We start from the raw sequence: 25,000 nt of genomic DNA, 5'->3' as shown, positions 1-25,000 counted from the left end.
ACGGAAATTCTAAAGTCTCCAAAAAATTATAGTAAAGATCGCATTAGCGCAAACAAATGGGAATTATTACTTGGTTAAATAACGGAACAGCGAAAAGAGATCGAATATATTGTTCAGATAAGGCAGTGAGACAAAAGGACAGCTGCTGTACAGGCTTTTAAATGTTCAAAGAGCTGCACGAGATGCAGATCACGCGGTATGGTGGAGGAGGAAAGCCAGTAGTTGACTGAGCAAAATGGAAGTAAGAAAAAAAAAAACTATATTTGTTTCCCATTGTATCACATTTAAGAGGGGTTTCAGAGAAGCGACCACGTCTCCTTGGGGCGCGTTCAGCCCCCGTCTTCACAATGCTAGTGGCAGAAATGCGAAGTGGCTGGCGCGTAGCGTATGCCTATGGGTTGGCAGCGAAGCTCCCTAGTATATTTTTATATATATATATATATATATATATATATATATATATATATATATATATATATATAATATAAAATAGACCATTTTGGACTGGACTCTTTTAACAGCAATATTGCATTTTGATTGAAGATTTTTTTCTTATTTCAATTAATAAGGATAGTAATGTGTTGCAACACAGACATTGGTCTCATTTACTGTGTGCAATGTGTTAGCACCCAAAAGACTTTTTATGCATGTTAAATGGTGATCTTTTATTGAGTCTGTCACAGCTTGTTGTGGCATTTGGAAAATACTAGTTTATCTTCAGAATTATTTCTTTTGCACAGTTCAGTTCCTTAACTTTGACCACTTCATACACTTTCTGTCTGTTTATTCACATTGTGATAGTTGCTCAGATACAGAAAACCAGTTAGAGAATTACAGTTTTCCTTCAGACTGTGCTGAATATTAAATTAATAAAAGCAAATAATTTACTTACAGAAGCATGAATTCTGCATTGTATCCTGAGGGTAAATACATGTATCAAGTCATATGGGATAGTACTTGAAGTTAATATCACTTTAAAGTTGCCTATGATAGCAAAGAGTTTAGAAGCACTTGTTTGCATTCACATCCATAGTTATGCTTTTAGAAGAAATCATTTATTCAGTTGTTCCCTGTAATCTCAGCAAATCAGCTAAGCGGCTGTATTTTTCAGTGACTTTGAAAGGGCATGCAGCAGCCCCCAAATTTTTCTTCCTTTCTGAGTGTGCTTCCTGGAGAAGGTTTATTGCTGGCAAGCTCAGTTGTAAATAACAGTTTTCATTTGCCTTTTAAATTAGAAAGATTTATTTTGATCAGTTTCTTTCTGCATATTCTGGAAAGTACACATTTTGCTTTCAAATTCCAAGTTAAACTTAGAATATCTATTTAAAATGTAAGATTGGGGAAATGTGTAAATTGCTTCATAGTCTTAAGGTACTGTATGCAGCTTGTCTTTAGTCATTCAGTAAACAAAATATGGATTTTTATATATGAGATTGTATGACTTGGACTAATTACATAAAGTACTATGGAAATCTAATGCCATTTATAAGTTTAGGAGTTGCCAGTCTTGCTTTGGAAGAGCAGCAAACTTTCACCCTAACCACTTTCTGAATTTGATTTTGGTCTTTATTGTAAATTGAACTACTGCTTTAGATCCTCAGTCTCTGAAATTAACTTTTCATCTTTTGTTTTTAAAATTTGGACAATATTTGTCACTGCAAATTGTTACTGCTATTTTTTTGCCTTATTTTAATTTACATGCTTCTTCTTTCAAGAAAGAAAGCAATAGACAATGAACAGTATCCATTTTCATTCATGTAGGCCACCACCTGAATGTGTTCCAATACTGTATAAATAAAGCTAAGTGTAGAATTCTGTGATTTCCTACAAGATTGCAGAGTTTAGCTTTCAAAATAGCACAGTGGCCATACATATTAAGTCCTAACATTAATACAAGAGACCCAAAAATAAGAAGTTTAGGTATGATAAAAGAACGTCTATGACTTAGTAAAGATAAACTTTCATGAAACAATCAACTAAGATGTTCGCTGTTAAAAGAGCGAACAACTTCTGAAATAAGGAAGCTCCTGTCCATCCAAGTGAAGAAGAAAACTGTTAATCCCAGAAACGTCCTGTTATTGTAGTAGGCTTTCCAGTTCATAGAAGCAGATTTCCACCAACTAAGGCAGTGGTATGCCTGTGCAGTGCTCAAGTAGGAGCAAAACAATAGGGAAGTGCAATGCTGGAAATTTTGTTTATTTGGCAGCCAAAGTACACTTTATTGCCTGTTTATGACATTAAAGGCAAGTTGATAAAGTTAGTCCATGTAAGTGATTATTACTACTATTTTGCAGTGTATAATATAATTATAATATAATTTGCAATATTTTCGAAGCATAGTGAGTGAAAGGGAGGGTCTATAAAACATTAGTGAAACCAGCTGTGTTGTATGATTTGGAGACTGTGGCACTGACGAAAAGACAGGAGAGAGCTAGAAGTGGGAAAGTTAAGGAAGATGCTACGATTTTCGCTCGAAGTAATGAGTGTAGACAGGATTGGGAATGTGTATATATAGACAACGCTGCTACGACACTTTGGTGGCTGAGTAAGAGTGGCTAGATTAAGGTGGTTTGGGCATGTGCAGAGGAGAGATGAGGGGTACATCGGGGGAAAAAAATATTGAAGATGGAACTGCCAGGCACGTGAAAAACAGGAAGGCCAAAGAGGAGGTTTATGGATATGGTGTGGGAGGATATTTGGCCAAATGGGAGAAGTCAAAAGAAGAATAGCTATTTTATTTATCATCTTAGTTGCTGTAGTTTGATGCACATAATGTATATCAATTGACTTTTTTCCAATGTGTTCCAATTGTTTAGGAAGAAAAAGTAATTTTTTTTTAAAAATTGCCATATTTCTTAATAGGTATGAGAAGCAATGATGTTGTATGTAAATTGAATTTCACACTTGTACAGAAAACCTAGTTTGCCAATGACTCTGTATGTGTCCTTAAAAAATGCCGAGCAGTATAGTACAATTAAAATGAAGATGGTTGTTAATTTGTTATTTCAGTCTTTTGCATTTTGTTTTACTTTTGATCATTATAGAGTAGTTAATTTGTTTAAATATATAATAAACACATTTATAATTGAAGCCTTAAATGTTCAAAATTAGCGATGTATTTAAAAGCCATGGTCAGTTAAGACCTACAGATACAAGTATATCTTTATTAAATTAAGTTTTATGATTGCACAGGCTCCAAAGTGTCGTATACAGCATTTTAAATTTTAAAATTTTTATATTTTTTTTTTAGTATTTTGCTGAAATTATTATTTTTTTGCTTTGGCAATCTCTTTAAAAACTGATTATTTTGATGTGTGCTATCTATACAGTTAAGAACTGAGCTTTTCACTCACCTCTCAATAATCTTATGGAACTGACATTGGTAGGAAACAGAAAATAAAGAAAAATATATACAGTGGAACCTCGGTTCACGACCATAATTAGTTCCAAAACTCTGGTCGTAAACCGATTTGGTTGTGAACCGAAGCAATTTCCCCCATAGGATTGTATGTAAATACAATTAATCCGTTCCAGACGGTACGAACTGTATGTAAATATATTTTTTTAAAGATTTTTAAGCACAAATGTAGTTAATTACACCATAGAAAGCACATCGTAATAGTAAATGAAATGTAAAAACATTGAATAACACTGAGAAAATCTTGAACAACAGAGAAAACTAACATTGCAAGAGTTTGCGCTATAGCCTTACAACCCGATCGCTGTATAAACGCTTTTTTTTTAATGAGTTTTAAGCACAGGGGGGAAAAAAAAAGGAACATTTGAACAAATCCGAACTTTTTATTTAAAAACTAACCACAAGCAACCAAGAAAGTAACATTGCAGCAGTTCCCACTATAACCTTACAACCCGATTTGAAGGGGAAAAAAAATGAACATTTGAAAAATCCGTAATACAAAAACTAACCATAAACCACCAAGAAAACTAACCTTGCATGAGTCGAGTTCTGGCATGAAGTGAGGAGGAACTGGATGGAGAGGAGGTTACAGTGCTTAGAAGCCATGGTTAACTGCAAAAGCACACGAAATACTGTAGAGCACAAAGAGTTCACAGGTAAAGCACGCACGTCTGACTGAGAACAATGAACAGGGAGAGGCTGAACACGTGCTTAAATACAGTAATCGGCGCGTATGAACCGGAAGGGAAGTGAAATCGAGCACAAAGAGTTCACAGCGAAAGCACGCACGCACTTCTGACCGAGAACAATGCAACACGTGCGGAAATCATCGGCGCGCACAAACCGAAAGGGAAACTGGCTTGTTCCTATACCAAGTGTGTGGTCGTGAACCGAGGCAAAAGTTTGGCGAACTTTTTGGTCGTAAACCGATTTGTACGTGTACCGAGACGTTCGTGAACCATGGTTCCACTGTATTTATAATATTTCTATATTAAGAGGAAGTAGATTTTCTTGTTTTGCATTAATCGCTGCATAGCAATAGACAACTTGCTGTGGTTAGGGGTAAATTTCACAATTTAGGTTGTAATGTTAGTGTGAAAATGTTAACCATAGTAACTAAAGTAGTCACATTTTTCTTTCTTGGTATAGTGTATAACACAGTGTTAGTGTTCTTGGAGTCTTGTTGTAAAACAAAATAATTGCCTGTTTTCATATTTTACAGAATGCTGCTAACAATATATGACTGGTTTTGGTGGGACCGCCTGTGGCTTCCTTACAATCTGACCTGGACTGATCTTGAAGACCGAGATGGCCGCGTGTATGCTAAAGCTTCAGACCTTTGGATAACCTTGCCATTGGCTCTGCTTTTCTTGGTTGTCAGACAAGCCTTTGAACTGTAAGTAATCTGATATTTTCATCATGCTTCAGTCTTGAAATTGACTTAGGTTTTTTATACATATTTTTTCTGGAGAACCTCTTTTTGTAGTATTTCACCACATTACTGAAGAGTAAAACAAGTGCTGTGTGGTGGCAATGATCTGTGCAGTTTCAAAATGGCACTAGAAATTATATTAATCACTTAAATATAAAGAGAGCTTGCTTACTGTTAAAGGTATTGAATATCATTACAACTGTATCGTAAAACTGAAGAAGATATTAGTGTAGTGCATGTAAAGAAACCACATACTTTGTAGGAGCAGATGGGTTTATTTCAGTTTTTTTTTTGTGTTCCTTTGCATTTACCAATCTCTTTTACAGATAGTTAGTAGAAGATTGATATCTAAAAGTTATGTTTTTGGATGCAATAGTGCAATTAGATAGATAGATACTTTATTAATCCCAAGGGGAAATTCACATACTCTAGCAGCAGCATACTAATAAAAAACAATATATGTCTAATCTGCATCCTATATGATTATTTTGATAATATAAGGCAATGTATGTATTTTGTATTTCTTGCTAACCAGATAGTAAACAAGATTTAAATAAGCCATATTTACGTTAAATCTACAGTAGATACAAAAGTTAAACACCTTTTCTGCCAAATTCCAGTGCCTTTTTTTCTTTTTTGCCTTCTGTCTACATGAACACATACTGAGGGCCTCATTTATAAAGTTTGCATATGCACAAAAGGAGTCTCAAAATGTGCATGAGCAACTTCCCGCGCAAACATCAGGATTTATAAAAGAAAACTTGATTTGAGAAACTTATATATTTACAGAATGTCTGCTAGCCATACAAGATAGCTTCAATGGTAATGTCATGTTTTATACTTGCAGTATGTAGCTGGTTGATACATAAACAAGGAAGTGAGGTTTCAAATACACGGTTTACATTCTCTTATTTGCTGTTAAAATACCTTTTGCCTATTCTCCTGCTCTTGCCTTCCCCAGTGCGTGCTCTCTCGCTGTCAGCACAACATACTCAAAGTGGACTATGAAGCAGTTTGTGACATGCTGTTGATTCTTCCTTTTTCTGTTTGCTTTTTAGTCTTTTTGCCTTATTATAAACTTGTGAAAAAGTGAGTCAGAGGTGAAATGTATTAAACTAGATAATACCTATTTAACACAGAGTGGATAAGTTTTTGGTTTACACTCATCTAGGCTCACCTCCTGTTAGAGATAACTGCAAGATGTAGCCTGCAGAAGACAGGACTACACTTACAAATATTTATCATTCCAATACTAATCCACACTGAAAGAGAACACACATTTCCTAATTGTGAGATTTGCTTATTTAATATAAGAATGAAATGCCCAAACTTGTAAAGAGTAAATACACAGAAGTTGGAAAACTGTAATTAAGGAACAGCAAATTGGTGAAACAAATTGTCTCGCTTAATGTTTCTTAATTTCTTAACCTTCTCTCATGCAACCACAAAACCCTTTTCTGTAGTAATATAATTTCCTTGTCATCAACATTGTTCAAAAGGTGCCTGCCATTAAAATTAATTTAACTCACTAGAATTTAAAGTTAAGATTCAAATTGCTCTGTAAAAGAAAATGAAAGTAGTACAAAAAATAGGAAGAGCACTCACGGCCTCATAGATAATTCTAGTAGGATAGCTATGACCCCTTTCACCTTTCAGGTAGGAATACTGAGAGAGAAAACTGAAAGAGCACAAAAACTTCAAATTTAGACACAACAATTTAAGAACTCATATTTTCTTTTACAAAAACAAAAGGACAAACAATATACTTTTCTCTGTGCTACCAACCTACCTACATGTCAGTTAGCAAGAAAAAGAAACCCAACTTCAAGGAACGCTATCAGTTCTTGTAATGGTTAAAGTAGCAAGAGCTCATTGACATTTGACAACTGTTATATATAAGATGATAAACATTGCTGATTGTATTTACCATATTTTCTGAATCCAAAAAAGTTCAGACAATACTTTTCTTAGAATGCCCATACTACAACACTTCAGTATTTCATTCTCACTATAGTAGGCTTTGCTCTCTATTTTGTTTACTTGCCATTTGAATAGATAGATAGATCTTTATTGTCATTGTCACTTTTACAAAGGAACAACGAAATAGAATCTCATGGTTGCTTTTCATGCTTGTGTTATGAAAGGCACCAGTGCGGAAGAACTTATTGTATTGACATGTCCAATTCTGGGGTTGATGCCCCCGGAGCGTGTACATTCTTTACCTTACACCCTGTGACCATGACCCACCTATCTCTACCTATCTGGTCTGGAATCTCCTCCCATGCCACCTTAGGGGGGTGCACACTATCTCTGTAAAGGAGACCTGGGCAAGGTCCACCAATTCTCATTTGTAGGTCATTTTTGGACCATATTTTATGGAGGCGGTTACACCAACTCCAAGGGCTCACGCCTAATGTGATAAGAGGGGTCAAAGTTCCTCCAAAAAATGCGGGTTGGTAATATAGATTAGATAGAATAGAATAGATAGAAAGTGTCTGTATAGATAGAAAGTATATTTATCTACAGTACCAATACAGTAAAAAGAAACAAGATCAACAATAAAAAATAAGTATTTAAAGAGATTTTCCCAATTACATTTAATTACAATTGAACAAAAACGAGGAAGCCTAACGAGACTTAATATTGCCTTTGAAAATAGAAATCGATTTTGTTGCACAGTCTTTTAAAAAGTTATTTTAGTGAAGAAATAGATAGAATTTTTTATTGTCATTATGCATACACATAACAAAATTTTTGTTGGTAGGACTTGGCTTCAAGGCAGAATACTTAAAATAAACAATACACTATAAATAATAAAATAAATATAATAAATATAAAGGACAGCAGCAATAAGACATCATCAAGTCCAGACTTTTCCTGAGGTAGTACGCCTGCAGAGACCATGTGCATCTCTGCAGGGGGGCAGGTTAGGGGTAGATGTATGTGTGTGTATCAGCAGGGGCAGATGGACTTAACAGCTCTGGGGAAAAAGCTGTCTTTCAGTCTGCTGATGTGTGTTTTTATGTTTCTGTACTGCTTTCCCAAAGGAAGTGGTACAAACAGTACATTTCCTTGATGGGTAAGATCTGCAGTTATACATTTGGCTCTCTTCTGCACCCTTCCAGCATATACAGAGTCTTGGTCTAGGAGAGGACTTCCCATGATCCCCTGTGCTGTTCTCACCACCCATGCCAAGTCCTTCCTGTCCTGAGCTGTGTAGCTGCCGTACCACACTGTCATACTGTGACAGAGAATGCTTTCTATAGCGGATCTGTAGAAGTTTGTGGACAGCCGAGAGGACAATCCAGCTTATCTCATCTTCCTGAGGAAGAATGTGACTTTGTTGAGCCTTCTTTACCAGGTGAGATGTGTTCAAAGACCAGGTCAGATCCGATGTGATGTGGATACCCAAGAACTTGATATTGTCCACACACATTACAGCCTCCTCATGTATGAATATAGGAGCATGTTCTATTCTTCTGGACCTCCTATAGTCCACAATGATCTCTTTGGTCTTGCTGGTGTTCAAGATGAGGTTGTTGGCTGAGCACCATAGTGCTACAGTAGGTGTTGTATCTCCTCTCTGCAGTGAGTCTCATCATTGTCTGATATGAGACCCACCACTGTTGTATCATTCACAAACTTCACAACCATATTTGTGGCATGGATGGCAGAGCAATCGTGCGTAAATAACGTGAAGAGTGCTGGGCTAAGCACACAACCCTGTGGCGTGCCTGTGTTCAGAACCAGTGTGGATGATGTACGATCTCCAATTCTAACCACCTGAGGCCTGTTGGTGAGAAAGTCCCTGATCCAGAGACACAACAATGTGGACAGACCCAGATTATGAAGTCTTTGTACCTTGTCTGGGATTACGGTGTTAAACGCTGAACTAAAATCGACGAATAGCATCCTAACATAAGTGCTAGGGCACTGCAGATGAGTCAGGGCTGTGTGAAGTGCAATTGAGACGGCATCCTCTGTAGATCTGTTCCTCCTGTAGGCGAACTGATGGTTGTCAAATCCAGCAGGGATGGCATCCTTAATGTACTTTGGGAGGATTCTCTCAAAGTACTTCATTATTACTGGGGTCAGAGCCACAGGGCGGTAATCATTAAGGCAGGTGACCGCTGATTTTTTAGGCACTGGCACAATAGTGGACGATTTGAGGCAGACCGGGACCATTGCAAGTTGTAGAGAAAGATTGAAATTGTCCAGAAAGACTCCTGCCAATTGATCTGCACATAGTTTCAGTGTCTTACCCGACACTTTATCTGGTCCTGCAGCTCTGTTGGTGTTGATCCTCCTCAGGGTGGACCTCACTTGGTGTAGTTGCAGGACTAGAGGCTGATGCTGCTCCTCCAACCAAGGGATATGTACAGTCTCCCTGCTGCTAGATGCATCAAAGCATGCAAAGAAACTGTTCAAGGTGTCGGGGAGACTAGGGTCATAGCTGACCTGCTCATCGCTGCGCTTATAATCCATTATGGTCTTTAAGCCTCTCTACATGTTCCGTGGGTCATTGTTATCAAAATGCTCCTTGATATGCTATTTGTATCTGTATTTTGCCAGGTTTATTCCTTTTTTCAGTTCTTTTCGGGCTTTGCTATATGCCAGCCTGTCGCCTGACCAATATGCAGCGTCCCAGGCTTTAAGCAGGGACCTCACCGTACTGTCCAGCCACGGTTTCTGATTTGGAAACACCCTAAAGGTCGTCGTGGGCATCAGTACAGAACTGCACATAGTATTGGACAGATGATGTATATCCCTCTAGATCTGAGCCCTTTTTGAACACTCCCCAGTCAGTATGCTCAAAACAGTCCTGTAATGCTGAAGATGCCTCCTCAGTCCATACATGTACTGTTCTGGTAGTCGGTTTCATCTTGCAGATCATGGGAGTATAGGCTGGGATCAGCTCCACTGCGATGTGGTCCGACATGCCCAGATGTGGGGCTGCTACAGCCTTGTATGCTACTGGGATGTTGCAGTAAACTTGATCCAGAATACTATTGTCTCTAGTTGGAAAGTTTATGAATCCTTGAAATTTGTGAAGCACTGCTTTTAATTCTACATGATTAAAGTCACCAGCCACAATCACAGCCACGTCTAGATTGGCATTCATTTGTCTGCTAATCAGGCAGTACAGCTCTTCCGATGCTAATTTAGCGTTAGCTCGTGGTGGGATATAAACAGCTACTGTCAGGATGGAGGAGAACTCTCTTGTTGTTATTATGTTGTTATTTGTTCAAAACAACTTCCATTCCGTTGCTTTCTAACCCTGAAGAATACTGTACTGTATATGGCATTAAAACATACTTGGATCAAAAAGTTAATTAGCAGCAAAAACAGATCACTAAGTAAAGGGTAAGAATGAAAACCTGCAGCCACTGTGGCCCTCCAGGACTGGAGTTGGGCACCCCTGGCCTAGAGTGCTCTTCTATTGGGAGAATTTTGGTTATTCAGAAAAATATGTGGTGTAATCCAGACATGTAATTAAACAGTTAAATACATAACTGAAAAAACGTTAAATTGTAAATGCTGAAAAATTCACTTTCATTTTAATGTTAATGGGTAAAGATAATTTACCTGTGCAAAACCAGCATCATTGTTGGACTTTGCATAGTGTATCTGTTTTACGTACTGCAACAATTGCTGCATGTCACCACCCGTAAGGAAGTGGACGATGTTCGAAAGATATACTAGCATTAAAAATATTCGGTCCTTGGCCCCTCTTCTCCCCAACCAACTCCCGCAAGCTCCAGCCAATGTTTAAAAGAAACCCAGATAATAGGTAAAATTGATTAAATAAAGTTTATTGTAATCAAGAAACCAGTGTTTACACATGTACATAAAAATGTTCTTGTGATCCTATTTTCCACAGACTCCCACACCCAGCCAAACACCTAATCCCCAGTCTGGCATACAAATCCCAAAATAGTTCAAAAAAGAGTAAAATAAGAAAGGGAATGATTAAACACAGGGTAAAATATTGATGAATATCCTGGGTTAAAGTTCCCTCTGAATGATGTGAAAAACAGTCAGCAGGTGGACATGGCTGCTTTCTTGCTATCCCAAGGAATAAAAAGGGAGGGCGACTCACCAACGGGATCACCCGGAGAACCATAGGAACATATACTGAAACCCACACATCTTCTCAGGTATTCACCTCGACATTTCTTTTCTTCTGGGTGGCCACTCCAGAAATAGTGGACTTCCCTAGATGAAGTTTTACTTCGACGTCTTCGTAGCCTTAGATAGCGGATACCTTTGCTCCTTAAAAACAAAAACAAAAAAAATCCCGCTAAAATGTCCCATTTCCTGCCCTCGTAGTCACAGAAACATGACGCCTGCCCTGGACAGCTGGAAATCCTACCAAGTGAACCCCTCCAAAACTTTGTGTCAACTACAATGACTGAATGGATATTCCTTCTGCATTATCAAGTCCCTGTAATATAGTGACGGCAGTCAAAAAAAGCAACCCCGATTTTAATGCTATGTAGTCTTGCTATAGTATTAGTACAGGTAGGTATAGTGGTAGGCAAACAATATTAACTGGGAAAGGCACCTTAAAATTATTTTATCTTTGGATACATATATATGGAAATCTGTTCAGTTCTATCAACAGATTAAGAAGATATAATCTAACAAAAATGTTGGAAGAATACAGTTACAGTGGAGTGGTGGCTCTGAGGCTAAGGATCTGTGCTGGTATCCAGAAGGTTGCCGGTTCGAATCCCCATCACTGCCAAAAGAGATCCTACTCTGCTGGGCCCTTGAGCAAGACCCTTAACCTGTAATTGCTCCAGGGCGCTGTACAATGGCTGACCCTGCACTCTGACCCCAAGGGGTATGCAAAAGCTAACTAAGGTGAAATAAACAATTAAAAAAAACCAAAAAAACAGTAATTCGATTAAAAATCACTCAAAACCTTCAATAGAATTTTTGTTTTTTATTTGAATACATGATGCTGCACAATTTGGCAGAAATAAATTGTTTATTATAATTACACTCTATGGATAACAGTATGTCAAAATATTGTGTTCATATATTTCAGCCACGTCTGTTGCTAAGGTGTGTGTGAAATCAAGCACAAAGCCATGCAATCACCTTTGGCAAACAATGGTAGTATAGTGGGTTTTAATGAAGAGCTCAGTGACTTTGTCTTGGCTGTTTGACGTTAATGCTGTCCATCTGTGTCAATCCCCCTCCTGTGTGTACACTGGTGGGGAGAGCAACGCAGTTCAGGAAAGACAGATCTGGGGGCAAAATGGATAGGGAAATTACTCCTAGGCACAGTGGATATCTTGCTATTCTCTTAGCTTCTCTTGTTGATGAGTCCGTTGTTGTTCAAAGTGATGGTCTTCTTCAATGACGGTCTGTCTCCAAAGTGCGCAATCCCCACCCATTGTTTTGAGCTTCCAATGTGGAGTGGAGCAGGCCTTTAGTGAACACTTCAGGTAGTCCTTCCAGCATATGTTTGGGCCACCCCAAGGTCGGGATCTTTTGGCCAGATTGTCAAACCCAGGACCATTTGGGGGAAGCCAAGACTCATCCATGCAGATAACGTGCCCAGTCCAGTGGAAGACACGGGTGAGCTGGTTGAAAAGCAGAGTTCCAGAATTTTAATGTGTGGAACCCTGTCTTCCCAAATGTTGCCCGGGATTTCTGGAGGCAATGTGTAAGGAATGTTTCTAGGATATGGATTTGCTTGCAGGAGGTAGTCAAGGATTCACATCCATACAGAAGCATTGATATACAGACAGTGTGACAGATCATGACCTTGGTTGTCATGCAGAGATTTTAGTTAAAGAAGACTTGCTTTGACAGCCAAATGCTGAGGATGGCAGACAGAGGCAGAACGCAGTTCTTGACAGCAAGGCTAATTCCGTGGATCCAGATCTCGACTGTGGCCAGTCTTTCCAGAAGAATGTTTACCTGGCTGTGGTTTCAATGATGGGTCATTCATTAGTGAGACAAGAGCTGTTCTCAGAGGTTGTTGGTTGCTAATGGTCAAATCAAATGAGTGTGCAGAAATTCCAAGGAGTGAGGATGAAAGATTTTGAAGTTTTTTGACTGCATGTAGAGGGGTGGCTTGCCAGGTGCAGTTGCCTGGCCAAGTACAGGTGAGACAAACTTTCTTTATAATGCCTTTTATTGTCCCCTACCCATTAGGGGTAGACAGTGCTATCCTTGAAAAAGGCTGCTTGGTCATGTCTCCATCTGTGTGGGTTTCATACTAAAAAAAAATGCACCCTCACCTAATGGTAGTTTTTCCCCATATGTTACCCATCACCTTAGGACTTTGATATTGGCAAAAGGATAAGGTAGGTTCATTGAAGGAAGAGTTATAGCCTTGAATTCAATGTTGAAAGGTGGATAGCTTTTCACTGTGCTCTGACTACACTATGTAAGTGAAGCATGTGTTTATGCTGGGATTGCCTTATTTGAATAAACATCAATTTTAGATAATGCCTTTCCAACATGCAATTGGCATGTGTGTGAAATACTAATAATCTTAGCTAATAACTATAAGACTAATAACTTTTATTACTTTGCCCTGGTTGGAAAAGACCAATCCAAATATATACATGGAAGCTATAATATGGTTGAACTTGTAAACCTAGTTTTTTTTAAAGATACAGTACATCCTTCACACACATACATGTAATGCCATTTTTGCCTGAGCCAAATCAAGCACATCCAGTAAAGCCCAATAGCGTGATTTTGTTCAATGCAATTCTGAACTGCCCCATGTGATAAACTCCAGGTTAGGAAGTGTCACAAGCATAGTGATCAAAATATACAGTGTACATTGGATTTAACCGTCAGCAATGATTAACAGTCTACTTTTCCATTGCCTGGTGGGACAGTATATGATGAAGGGGTGCCTACGCATGCAGTGATCAAGTAAGCATAGTACTCTACAACTGGGCTCTTCCTTGGAACCTGAGACCATTTTTCATTTTATTAGCATGTGAATACGGCTACTCCTGCATGGGTGGGCACACAGTAGCTCAGAATCTGTTGCTTATTATAAAGGGAGAAGCTATAATTTTTGTCTGTTTCACCTAATTTAAAAAAAATAATCACATTTGTTAAAACAGTGGGCATATTTGAAAGTGCACACTATAAGATAGATAGATAGATAAATCTTTATTGTCATTGTCACTTTTACAAAAGAACAACGAAATTGATATGCCTTACACTGAGTCGACAGCACTAAGAGTTAAAAAAGAAGAAAAGGTATAGTAATAAAAGTATATTATAAATATATACAAATTGCACTGGTTAAATGTACAAATTGCACTGGTTGACTTAAGGTCTATATTGCACATTTAGAGAATGTTATGGAGCAGTTTTATTTGAGTTCAGGGCCATGATTGCTTTTGGATAAAAACTATTTTTAAGGCGGTTTGTCCTGGTTTTCATTGCTCTGTATATTTTGCCCGATGGCAAAAGCTGGAAGAGGTAATGACTGGGATGTGATGAATCCTGTGAAATGTCTATTGCTTTTTTGCGGCATCGGGAGGTGTAGATTTGTTCCAGAGTGGGGAGGGTACAGCCAGTTGTTTTCTCCCGCTTTCCTTTCTGAGGAAGTGCAGCTGCTGTACTATGCACACAGTCCGTACGTGAGCACACTCTTGATGGAACAGTGATAAAAGGCAAGGAGCAGATTTTTGGGGAGATGGTTCTTTCTGAGGATTCTCAGAAAATAGTCTCTGTTGCGCCTTTTTCAGCAGCTCCTTGGTGTTTGCACTCCAGGTCAGGTCATCCTCTAGCTCCCATGCCCAGAAACCTGAACACCGGTACCCTCTCCACACAGGCCCTGCCAATGATGAGTGGCTGGATGTCAGTTTTGTTTTTTCTAAAGTCAATAACAAGCTCCTTCGTTTTTGTGGTGTTGAGAAGCAGGTTATTGACTCTGCACCACTGTGACAGCTGCTCCACCTTGTCCCTGTATGCCAGCTCACCCTCCTTGCCTGAGATGAGTCCGACCACTGTCATGTCATCTGTGAACTTTGATTTTGTTGCTGTGGTGTGTGGGAACACAGTCATGTGTAGAGGGTGCAGAGGAGCAGGCTGAGCACACAACCCTGTGGCATCCCGGTGTTGAGGCTGAGAGCAGTGGAGGTGTGGGGACCTTGCCTGACCCTCTGGGAGCGACCAGACAGGAAGTCCAGTATCCAACTGCAGGTGAGTGGTGGAAGTCCCAGATCTGCCAGTTTGGACACCAGTCGTTGTGGGAGGATGGTGTTGAACGCTGAGCTAAAGTCCACAAAGACCAGTCTGACGTAACTCCCCTGCTGCTCCAGGTGGGTCAGGGCAGCATGAAGAGCTGTAGCCACAGCGTCCTCTGTGGATCACTTTGCTTTATAAGCAAATTGAAATGGGTCCACGTCTACTGGCAGACAGGCGATGACATGACTCCGCACCAATTTCTCAAAGCACTTCATAACGACAGATGTGAGTGCCACTGGGCAGAAGTCATTCAGACTGTTCATGATGGATTTTTTTCAGCAGCGGAACAATGATAGAGGACTTAAGGCAGGATGAGACGGTGGCCTTGGACAGGGACTGGTTGAAAATCCTAGTGAAGATTCCGGCCAGTTGGTCTGCACAGTCTTTCAGCACTCGTCCAGCCACCCCGTCGGGCCCTGCAGCCTTCCTCGGGTTCACCTTCCTCATCACCCTCCACACCTCACACTCTTCCACCGTGAGTGTGTTGCTATTGTGAACAGGCGGCAGTGATGGGACTGCTGTTGGTGTCACCTCAAAATGGGCAAAGAAGATATTCAGCTCCTCTGCCAGAGAAGCACCTTCCTCAGTGGCAGAGGAGTTGCTAGATTTGTAGCTGGTGATGTGCTAGACACCCTGCCACACCTGCCTGGTTTTGTTACTCCTCAGATGATCCTCTATCCTCCTCCTATATACTGCCTTGGCCTCTCGGATGCCTCTCTTCAGGTTCGTTCTGGCTGCATTGTAGAGTGCCCCATCCCCAGACCTGAAAGCAGTATTCCTGGCTTTCAGCAGACTCTGGACCTCCCTCATCATCTAGGGCTTCCTGTTAGGATAAATCCTTATACGTCTGTCCCTGGTGACGTTTTCCGTACAGATCCTGATGTAATCCAGAACTACTGTCGTATGGCTCTCCAGGTCCTGGTGATTGAAAACTTCCCAGTCAATTCTCTGAAAGCAGTCTTTCAACTATTGGGAGGCCTCCCCGGGCCATATGGTAACAGTCCTGGTCATAATGGGAGCTTGTCTCCTGAGGGGGGTGTATGCAGGGATCAGAAGCAGGGATGTATGATCAGACTGGCCAAGGTGTGCTAGGGGTTTAGCTCTTTAGGCCTGTCTGATGTTTGTGTACAGCTTGTCCAGTGTTTTTACTCCCCTGGTTGCACACTTTATAAGTTGATGGAATTTGGGGAGAACTGCTTTCAGATCTGCAATATTAAAGTCCCCAGAAATGATGTGAACAGCCTCAGGATACTTGCTCTGTTTGCTGCTGATGGTGTCATGCAAAAGCCCTAGAGCCGAGTTAGCATTAGCATCTGGTGCTATATATATAGCAGTTAGCAGTATGGCGTTGAATTCACGGGAGAGGTATATGGGTCTGCATTTAATTGTCATAAGTTCCACGTTCAGAGAGCAGTGTCTGGTGACTATGGTGGAATTTGTACACCAGCTATTGTTCACATAAATGCACAGCCCCCCCTCCTTCTTTCTTACCGGAGCTCTCTGTCCTGTCGTGTCGGTATGCTGTGTAGCCTGCTATCTCAATAGCCATGTCCGGTATAAGTGGGTTTAGCCACGTCTCTGTGATCAGCAGGATGCAGCAGTCCCTGATGATCTTTTACGTTGCAATCCGCAGCTTCCACTCATCCAATTTATTCGCCAAAGACCTCACATTTGAGGAAGAAATGCTTGGAACCGGTGGATTATGTGGCTGCTTCCTTAGCCTCGCTAGCACGCCGCCTTGGCACCCCATCTTTTGTTTAAGGTCTTTGCGCCACCGTCGGCTCCTCGAAGCTGGGATTGTAATCCTTAGAGAGCCTGGTGTCAGTGTGATGTCGTCCGGAATGTTGTGGACGCGGAGAAACTCTGATGTCGAGCAACTCTGTCTCCGTAAGCCGATAGATAAAATGTCCTGCCAGCTATAGGTGTATTTATGCAGGCAGGGTGGAAAAACCAAGCTCTGAGTTGGAGTGCACACAGCCGCAGCGTCTAAGTGCGCCGCCATTGTTCAGATGTCAGGTTTCTGTTTGTTTTTACCTAGTTTTTTTATGATAAAGTAGCATTAAGTTATTAATGAAAATTGACAGAAAATACCCCTATACTTACTTGGCAATGAATTCATAGTCACCAGAAGGTTAAACACTTGACTGTCATAAGATGCCACCTTTGCCACATGTCAGTGTTTGAAATTTCTGTATGTGCTATTATCGTGAAATAGAACTATCTAGGATTAATACCAGCTCAGCCACCAAGCAGTAGACTATCCAGACTCCCAGAGTGGTGCCACTGAGGGCTTAAGCTCAAAAGCATGTAAAAACCGTCTATCCTCTGTTGCATCATTCAGAACAAACTGCAACCGGAAGCAACATCAGCACAACAACCATGTGCCAGGAGCTTCATGCAGTGGGCATCCATGACCGAGCATCTGCACACAAGCCTAAAATCGTTATGTGCAATGGCAAATGTCGGCAGCAGTGGTGTAAAGCACAACACTATTGGACTCTTAAACACTGGAAATTAATTCTCAGGACTGATGAATCATGCTTCACTGTCTGGCAGTCTGATGGATGAATCAGAGTTTGTCAGATGCCAGGAGAATGCTACATTTCAGACTGCATAGTGCTTATTGTAAAGTTTGGTGGAGGAAGGATAAGATATGGGGCTGTTTATCAGGATTTGAGCAGTAGCATACAGAGACATACAGTATGAGACAATTGTGCAGCTGTTATAGCCATGAAGTGAGGAGCCAACTCCATACTAATGCCCATGTTTTTTGGAAGGGGATGTCCAATAAGCTCATATAGGTGTGATGGTCAGGTCACAGACTTTTGGCCTTAAAGTGTATTTGTCATTCAGTTAGCATCATTTTAGAGTTCTCCACACACACACAGAGAGAGAGAGAGAGAGAGAGAACAGCGGAACTTGATATTGTATTTACATTAGGGCAGTGTTTAATAATGTAAAGCAAACATCACAACTAGCGTTGCCTTTAGCAGTAACCTTTATAGTGAACTCATGCACAAATGACTAAAGGGTGCTGATGCAGAAAAGAAATTGGAAAAGGTTGGCACTTTAGTCATTTAGCTGCAAGTCTTATTTGCCTTGTTTTCAATTAAAGCAGCACAACTTTGGTTTAATTGTTGATATAAGGTTAATTATTGGTGACTAAGGTTAATCCAAATTTAAGGATTTGTTGTGATATGTGATTATATTCCAAGAATAAATGGAATTGACATTATGATAAAACAAGATACACTATAAAATACAGATTAACGGAAGCACATTTTTGGTGCATTTCTGACACTGCATCCATTTAATTTGAAGATACAACCCTTCACAAAATAAAAAATGTTAATATTTCATTGTTTTGTAAATCAATAAATTAGGGGGGCGGCACGGTGGCGCAGTGGGTAGCGCTGCTGCCTCGCAGTTAGGACATGCTGCTTGGTTCGCAGACGGGGCTATTTCAAAATGACATCTACTTTAGAGCACTGTGGCTTCACAGTACCACAACCCACCAGGTAACCCAAATATTTGGCTTCTTTCAACCCAAAAATACATTTTTTTTGGGTTAAACTGAAGACCGGCTTCACACAGCGTCGGTAATACTGTTTGGATGTACTGTAGGTGTTCCTTCTAGGTGCTGGAATAGATGATGACGTCATCCAGGGTAGGCAGCACTATACATGTTATGGGGGCAGAGGACTTTGTCCACCAGACACTGTAAAATCACAGGAGCACTATGTAACCCGAATGGAAGTACATGATACTGCCAGTGCCCACTAGGGGTGCTAAACGCGGTCTAAACCTTTGTGGAGTCCGTTAAAGGAACCTGCCAGTACCCCTTGGTCATGTCAAGTGTGGTCAGATATTCTGCCTGTCCAAGCCTTTCAAGGAGGTTGTCCACTCGAGGCACAGGATAAGCATCAAATTGGGAGACCTGATTAAGTCGACGGAAGTCATTGCAAAACCTCCAACTTTGTCAGACTTACTAACCAAGACTATTGGGCTGGACCAGGGACTATAACTTTCCTCTATGACTCCTAAGTCCAGCTTGCGCTTGATTTCAAGCTCCACTTCAGCCTTCTTTGCCTCGGGAAGACGATAGAGGCGCTCTTGGACTATAACCCAGGGTTCGGTCAAAATGTTGTGGGCAATCAGAGAGGTCCTTCCGGGTTTTTCGTCCATCACATTTCGGGACGGACAAGATAACTGTTTCGAGATCTCGCCTCTGTCGGGGGTTCAAGTTAGAGCCAAAGTTAAGTGTGTTGGTCTGAGCAAAGAAGGAGTAGGGCTGTCCGAAGGAGGGATCAGGGTCCCTATCCTTCCATGGTTTCAGCAGATTCATGTGATATATCCGCTCGCACGGTTGACAATTGGGCTGTTTCACCAAATAGTCGATGAGCCCTTTCCTCTCCTTAACTTTGTATGGTCCCTGACAAATGGGCAAGTAGATTAGAATGGGAGGTGGGAACCAATACCATGACCCAATCACTTGGTTGGAACTCCCAAAGCATCGTGCCACGGTCATAATAGCGGGCCTCTGCTGTTTGCGCATCCTCCATGTGACTTTATAGTATAGGTCGAATTTTCTCAAATCTATTGCGTAACTGTGCGATATATTCTAAAATATTAGTCGAGGGAAGAGCCTCTCCTTCCCAACCTTCTTTCAGAACGTCCAATATACCCTGGGGTTGTCGTCCATATAGCAATTCAAAGGGTGAGAACCCTGTCGAGGCTTGGGGGACTTCCCTGTAGGCAAAGAGTATGAGGGGGAGGAGTCGATCCCAATTCCTTCTGTCCCCGCTGACCACCTTGTGAAGCATCTGTTTGAGAGTCTGATTAAACCTCTCCATTAGACCGTCGGTTTGAGGATGATACACACGGTCTTTAAGTGCTTTATTTTAAGTAACTTAGCCGTTTCCCTGAACGTCTCCAAGGTAAACCGCGTCCCTTGGCCAGTAAGGACCTCTTTAGGAATGCCACTCGTGCAAAGACCCCTATCAGTTCCCGTGTGATGGCTTTAGAAGTAGCTGATTGCAACGGAACAGCTTCTGGATACCGGGTCGCATAATTCACGATTACTAATATATATATTTATGTCCTCGGGCCGAGGGTTGCAGGGGTCCCACTATATCGACCCCTATTCTTTTGAATGGGACATCAATCAAGGGAAGGGGAACAAGAGGAGCATGGTCCCTCCTAGGAATTTGCCGCAGCTGACACTCAGGACAAGAGATATAGAAGCGGCGAACCTCCTCGTTAATTCCCGGCCAATAAAATCGGAGCTTGATACGCTGTTTTCTTGGCACCCAGGTGGCCTCCTAGGAGGTGGGCGTGCACTAACTCACAAACCTGCCGCTGGAAAGTTTGTGGAATTGACAGCTTCCGCACCTCCCCCTCATGCTCACTGACCCAATATAATATATAATTTTCAATAACAAAGTGGGGCCCCTGTGGCATGGGCTGATGGGTGCCTTGGCTGTTGACTAGTATAACTGCATTCTTTGCAATTTTCTTTGCAAATTTAAGGTGATCATCATTCCCTTTTAAACGAGGCTGGCGTTTGTCTAAACTGGAAGCTTAATTCTGAGAGAGGGTCCGGTCTGACCTTAAGGGGCGGGGAGTCATCCTGCTCCACCGAGATGTGGACTGATGGCGCAACGGTCTGCGACGGCCTGGGAACTTCCCCACCCTCCTCCCATATCTCTCTCTGCTGGCTGAGTACACAGTGTGGAGACAACCTGCAACGGAGGATTCCCATCTTTTACTAGGCCCAAATTAGGTTTAGGAGGGGTCAGTACTTCACCGCTTTTATTATCAGACCAGTCCCGTCCGAGAATCACAGCGAAAGGTGGATTTGGGATGACCGCTATGGTGATTCTTTTAACTGATCCTCCCTGGCTGATGAAACATTGGGCAGATTTATAGAATCGGACATCCCCGTGTACACAGGTTATGCTGGTCTTTAGTTTTATCCACTGTCGCGGCAGTGCATATTGGTGATCAACCATAGGGCTACAACTAGTAATTATTTTGGTAGTCGACTAATCGTTCAGTTTTTTTTTTTTTTTCAATTAGTCACGATTAGTTCATGCCTGACTATTTTGAAGCCTGTGACCTGTGGTTGCACATCCTGTTCTGGGCTCCAGTGCATGTCTTGCCTCGTCTGCTCATGTCTGTCCACCTGTGAATGTCACCCTGATGTCTCTGCATTAACACGATTAAAATTAATAATAATTAAATTAAATCAAATTAAAATAACAACCAGTGAAACATATGAATTTGAAAATAATCCGATGTTTTTATATTAGTGTGACCATCACAATAAAGAAATACATTAAACCAGAGGTGTCCAATACGTTGATTGCAAAGGTAGTGCAGGTAGATCACGTTGCATTCAAAAAAAAAATTTTTTTTTAAACGTTGGTCTATATATCCTCCCTATGGCATTTGCCACTTGATTGACATATAGGGCGGCCAGTCTGAGATCTCTTTTTTTTTCTAACACACTGGTCATCCCGCACGCACGATGAAACGCGCAGGCTACTGCAAAACTCCGGCCGTGATCTAGTTAGCCTTCCAATTTATATCGACTAAAGAAGGGATTTAAAAAAAATTTGTTTGGAGGGTATGGGCTGGATGTGGAATTGGAAGAGGATTTTTTTTCTCACAATGTCACAATCGAAGTGCGTTTGTCTGATCTGTCAATCTATCATTGCAATTCCAAAGAAGGAACTGTTCATAAAAACTACGAAACTGACTTCCTTCCGAAAAGCGATCTGAGAAAGAGAAAGGAGAAGGAACTAAAGTTGCAGGTAATTGGACAGCCGTAATTTTTTACTTGGGGCTGAATTCAAAAGCAAAGGCAGACACACCGAAGCATCGTTCCGGTTGAGTCACTCGATCATTAAGCATAAGAAGTCCTTCCAAGATGGAGAGATGATAAAAGAGGCCTTTGTTGAGACAGACGGCTAGGGTGAAATTCCTGCTGAGATTTCAAGACCCCTGGCCGGAGAAAAAGGAGTTTCTCCTTGTCATTAAACATGCAGAATACAAGCAACTTAATAACGATCAATGGCCGCTAGACTTGGCATTTTTTTTTCCGATCTGACCTATATGTTGAATGAGCTTAATTTACAGCTGCAAGGAAAAGAGAACTCCATGGTCAGTATGATTAGCTCAGTTAATGCTTTCAAACGAAAAATGCAACATCTGTCCTCAAAGCTGCAGTGCCTTGATTTGGGGAACATCCCAAACCTCGTGTCAGAGCTGGAGGCGCAATGGAAGGCGTGTGCGCAACTTGACAGCATACGATACACAGAGCAGATTGAAAATTATGTGTCAGACTTTGACAGACGGTTTCAAGACTCAGCTTTACTTGAGCCAATTGCTACATTTAAGTGCTATCCATTTAGGGAAGATGTTGAGGGTGATTCACCCACATCAAAATTGCAACATTGTTTCACCTAAAACTCCTCTACAGTGGAGGATGAGATTTTGACACTACAGGGTGACATTCAGCTGAAGTCTGGGGCTCTTGGACAGTTTTGGAACTTACTCACAGAGGAAAAGTACCCAAACATGAGGAAATGTGCTACCTCCTTGACTGCATTATTCAGCTCTACTTATTTATGAGAGTCAGTCTTTTCCCACATGAAGATTATTAAATCCAAATACTGTAGTGATGCAAATACTGATGTTATGCAAGGTACGACGACATATATTTTATGTATAAATTATACTCTGTGTGTGTGTGTGTGTTTATGTGTATGTATGTATATATATATATATATACTAGCAAAATACCCGTGCTTCGCAGCGGAGAAGAAGTGTGTTTAAAGAGGTTATGTAAACATATATATATATATATATACATAAACATATTGTAATAAAAAGGTTTTCTCTGTAACAGGAGAAGGGATAAAATAAAGGAATAAGAGGGGGTTGGTCGCTTCAGTGCAAAACCAGCTACAAAGATTGGAATGTTTGGGATGATAGCGAAAGAATGTGCAAAAACTTCTTTCTCATAAAGGGTTTCAGAATGTTTTAGGGAAAGGTTAATTAATGCAAGATGTTTTTCTGTAAGTTGTTTTGATGTCTCTAAGAAGGGTTGTTTTAGGCTTAGTAGAGATAACACATAAGTTGTCCCGTGGGAAGATGTGTGCAGAAACTGATCACTTCTGTATACACTGCTTACACGTAAGCCATTTTGGGCAAGGACACTCAATTAGTATATAAGGGAAGGTTCCGCCCTCAGTTTCTTTGGAAGCTCAACCGTGGGGAACGTGCACACCGCCCGGTATTGGACCAGGCTCACGAGTTGATCCTCTGACGAGACTGACACGCGGGCTCCCTCAGTCTACTGGTCTAGGATGATGGCTCTGGGTCTTTTGATATTACTGTAAGTATAGTATAATTCACATATCTGTATTACTGTAAGTCAATAGTATAAATCATATATCTTTATATATATTACTGTAAGTCAATAGTACAATTCCTATATCTGCATGTATATTGCTATTATATTGTATGTAACTGATATTATATTTGAACAAGTAAACAATTGAAGTATTGGACCTTTCCTCTCTGATTCTTGCCTGCTTATTTTCTGTTAAAACCTTGGAACCATTTTCCCAAACTAAAACACATATATACATATATACATTTATATATACATATACACATCCACATATATAAACATATATCAACATATATATATACACATACATATACACACATACATACATACACACACACATATATATATACATATATATATAGACATATACAGACACATATATATACATATTTGTATATCTACATATATATACATATTTGTATATCTACATATATATACACATATATCTATCTATCTATATTATATATATGTATATGTGTATATATATATATATATGTATATGTGTATATATATATATATATATATATATATATATATATATATATATATATATATATATATATATATATAGCTGATTACCCAGTGGATTCGCTCACTGAGTGCAAGAGAAAAACATAAAATGTATGTATAAAATAAGTTTAATTGCCAAATTTATTTTTCCACAAATAAAGAGCACTTACAATAACATAGAAATCAATATAAACAACATTAACATCATTATCATATGAGAATATGAAGTAATATAAAAGAAGCACATTGCATATAAATATAAATTATTAAACAGTAAAATGTTCTTCTATAATACGCTACCGTGGCTATTCGTTTGTCTGTCCAGGATTTTAAATCAGCTGTAGCTCGCAAACCGTTTCACCTATTGACTTGAAATTTGGTACACATATACTACGTCAAGTCTACTATTCGCTTTCCCACACATATGAACATACATATATATATATATATATATATATATATATACACACACATACACATATATACATATACATACATACATAGTGCGTTGCAACACGGGCTGTGATTGTTACATGGGAGGGAGAGGACAAATCACAGCTTCCCGCTTTCTAATCGGGCTTGTGATTGCTGCTTTGACGGATGCCCAGATCCCACAGTATTTCCCCTTAGGAGAGGCGTTAGGCAAGTGTAATTGAATAGCGGTGCTGCAAGTTATTACTCTTTTTATCTTTATTTTATTGTAGAATCAACTCACAGCTGCGCGCACCAGTGCGTGCGTGGCGGATGCGTACGGCTGACGTTTTCATTGTCTACCACCTTCGCTAATTATTCTTGAGGCAGATTGAAGACTTAAGTGCCAGCTTAACTGAAAAATTAAAGAAAACATACTAAGTTTTAAAAAAAATCAGTTTTAACGGGAAAAGATGCCGACGAAAGAAGAAAGCAGCGGGACGCTAGGGTGAAGAGCTGCTCATTAAGCAGCAAGCGCATCAACCTCTGAGCAAACGAATGGTAAACGTAC

At 40.3% G+C, this 25,000-nt stretch overlaps 1 protein-coding gene across 1 annotated transcript in view; it reads left to right on the top strand.

The window, feature by feature from the left end:
* LOC114646765 (ceramide synthase 2-like) overlaps positions 1-25,000 on the top strand; it is a 138,730-nt gene that overhangs the window by 63,554 nt on the left and 50,176 nt on the right. Inside the window, exon 2 of the mRNA XM_028795103.2 lies at positions 4,641-4,814. Within this exon, the coding sequence (XP_028650936.1) occupies positions 4,642-4,814 (173 nt within the window). The 5' untranslated portion in view covers position 4,641. The remainder of the gene's footprint in view (positions 1-4,640; positions 4,815-25,000) is intronic.

This window comes from Erpetoichthys calabaricus, chromosome 2, assembly GCF_900747795.2.
Source record: "Erpetoichthys calabaricus chromosome 2, fErpCal1.3, whole genome shotgun sequence".
NCBI lineage: Eukaryota > Metazoa > Chordata > Cladistia > Polypteriformes > Polypteridae > Erpetoichthys > Erpetoichthys calabaricus.
This window is presented reverse-complemented; position numbering and strand designations above follow the sequence as displayed.